Source organism: Anneissia japonica, unplaced genomic scaffold (assembly GCF_011630105.1).
Source record: "Anneissia japonica isolate Jap-2015-1 unplaced genomic scaffold, ASM1163010v1 scaffold685_len2926416_cov193, whole genome shotgun sequence".
NCBI classification, from domain to species: Eukaryota; Metazoa; Echinodermata; class Crinoidea; order Comatulida; family Comatulidae; genus Anneissia; species Anneissia japonica.
Window position 1 is genome coordinate 1323367 of NW_022692922.1, and position 2102 is coordinate 1325468.

The following is a 2102-nucleotide window of genomic DNA, read 5'->3' on the forward strand; positions in this document are numbered from 1 at the left end:
TACTTAATTTACTTAAACAAGAACTATGAAAGACAACATTTCTAACAACATAAAGAATATATATACAGTGTTTACAAAGTATGGGCAGAATGGAAGATATTGCAATAGAGTATTGAAAAATGTTAGGTCAACTCTGAATATTTTATTATCTGCTGAAGTGTTCATTGAAGTCGCTTATTGCACATGGTAAGAAGGAGCATTTATGGTGGTAAGTTTCAAAGCTGAAACAATCCTGCCAGATTCGCTATTTTTTATGAATTTGTTAAGTGGATTGGTGGTGTCTTTTGCTATGTTGTTAATCTTGTTAAGTAGAGCAGTACATCTTCATATAAACAACTTATATATCTCACTTCAATACCTATGATTTTACTTGCTGACAATGTTAGCCTACTGAGACACTCGGAGTCTTTCATAAGTCACGTGGACCAGACAATATTACAAAAGACTGATTTTATGTGTATGATTTATTTTACGAGATATGCGTTAGTAAATCTGGTTATTTTATTTAATTACAGTATTTATTTAGGCACACAATACATGCACCACCAAGGTCACTGTCATACTTGTAGGTGACATTACCTATAACAAGACTATACACACAAAAAGCTTTACACAAACTAAGAGTCGTAAGAAAAACTCCTTCAACACTGACAGGAATTGAACCTAGGATCTTTAGAGTGAAAGCCGAGCACCTTAATCAACAAGCTATCCAACTCCACTCCCCATAGATATAATGTCCTATGTAATATTACCATTTGATTATCAGGCTTATATGTGTATTTGTGACATAAACATGCTTTCAATTCTGCATGTATCAAGATAATGCAATAAAAATAGTAATTGTTAAGCTTAGGAACACACGCAATCCCTTTCGATTAACATTCGGTTGCTAACAATCTGAGCAAGGGGCTATGCTGATTATAAGTCTTAAGTTTTGTAATTAACGTTATCTGTGCGTCCAGTCAAAAAATATAAATTAATATTACTCATGAATTTCAGAAATCTGTAATAGTACAGATGAGTATTTAAACATTGTGCAGAAAGCCATTAATTTTAAGTAATACTCTAAAATTATTTGATATATTTTATACATTAGTAGTAAATACATTTTTTCAGCTTGGTGGAATTACAAAACCAAATGACGGTATGTGTCACGTGAACAAAGAAGGTTTCTACGAATCATCGCTAGACGTTGTAAGTAATTTAGAATTGTGTGTTTATTGGACGATCATATAAATTTTATTTTTCATCCAATGGTTCATTCATACCTTCATTTACTCTCTCAATAATTTACTTACCTACCTAATAATTTGTTTAGTTTAATTATTCTGATATACGAATACTTCTTTACGTGGTGTGTAGTGATATATTAGATCTTTAAAACATTACACATTATCATTTTTGCAATTTTTTCTTATTATACATTGTTTGTTTATTATACATTTAAGTATTAGGCCTATAAAATGAATTTAATAAATATTTGGTATTTATATTGTCATAATATTTTTTTTATTTTTGATTTCATCTTTTATATACTGTATGTATATACTAAAAATTATACCGGTACTTATTCATCACACGCACTATTTCAGGATTTTCCATCGCTTGGTCAACTACATGAAATGATGTTGCAAAGAAATATAATTCCTGTGTTTGCTATTGCAAGGCAGACTTCGGAGAAACACTACCAGGTACGCCGCTGACAGCAGTCACTTGTGCGCATGCTCACAAATTACTTTACACACGATTATTATATCGTTTGAAACAACCAGTAGCACGCATTCTCACGAATGACATAGGCCTACTTTATTTTTAAAACAAATTAACCGTTGACCTACATAAAACTATTATGATATTGGCCTATTCAATAAGTTTAGAATATCGTAACATGTCAATAGCAACGTAGATATGCATAGGCCTACTGTTAACTCCTGCATTTACATCTTCTGTCTCTGTTTTACTTTCCCAATAGAATCTTGTAAAAGATTTCTTTCAAGGCGCTAAAGTTGCTCGTTTGACCGACAATTCGGAAGAACTCATTCGACTAGTTGTTGGAAGCTATGAGGTAAGATTGAATACTCCTTTGATTCTGTCTCTTATAC

General features: G+C 31.7%; 1 protein-coding gene across 1 annotated transcript in view; it reads left to right on the forward strand.

Annotated features, from left to right (window-relative positions):
- LOC117100508 (integrin beta-1-like) overlaps positions 1-2102 on the forward strand; it is a 54022-nt gene that overhangs the window by 34449 nt on the left and 17471 nt on the right. Inside the window, exons 11-13 of the mRNA XM_033240239.1 lie at positions 1117-1194; positions 1593-1691; positions 1973-2065. Of these exons, the coding sequence (XP_033096130.1) occupies positions 1117-1194; positions 1593-1691; positions 1973-2065 (270 nt within the window). The remainder of the gene's footprint in view (positions 1-1116; positions 1195-1592; positions 1692-1972; positions 2066-2102) is intronic.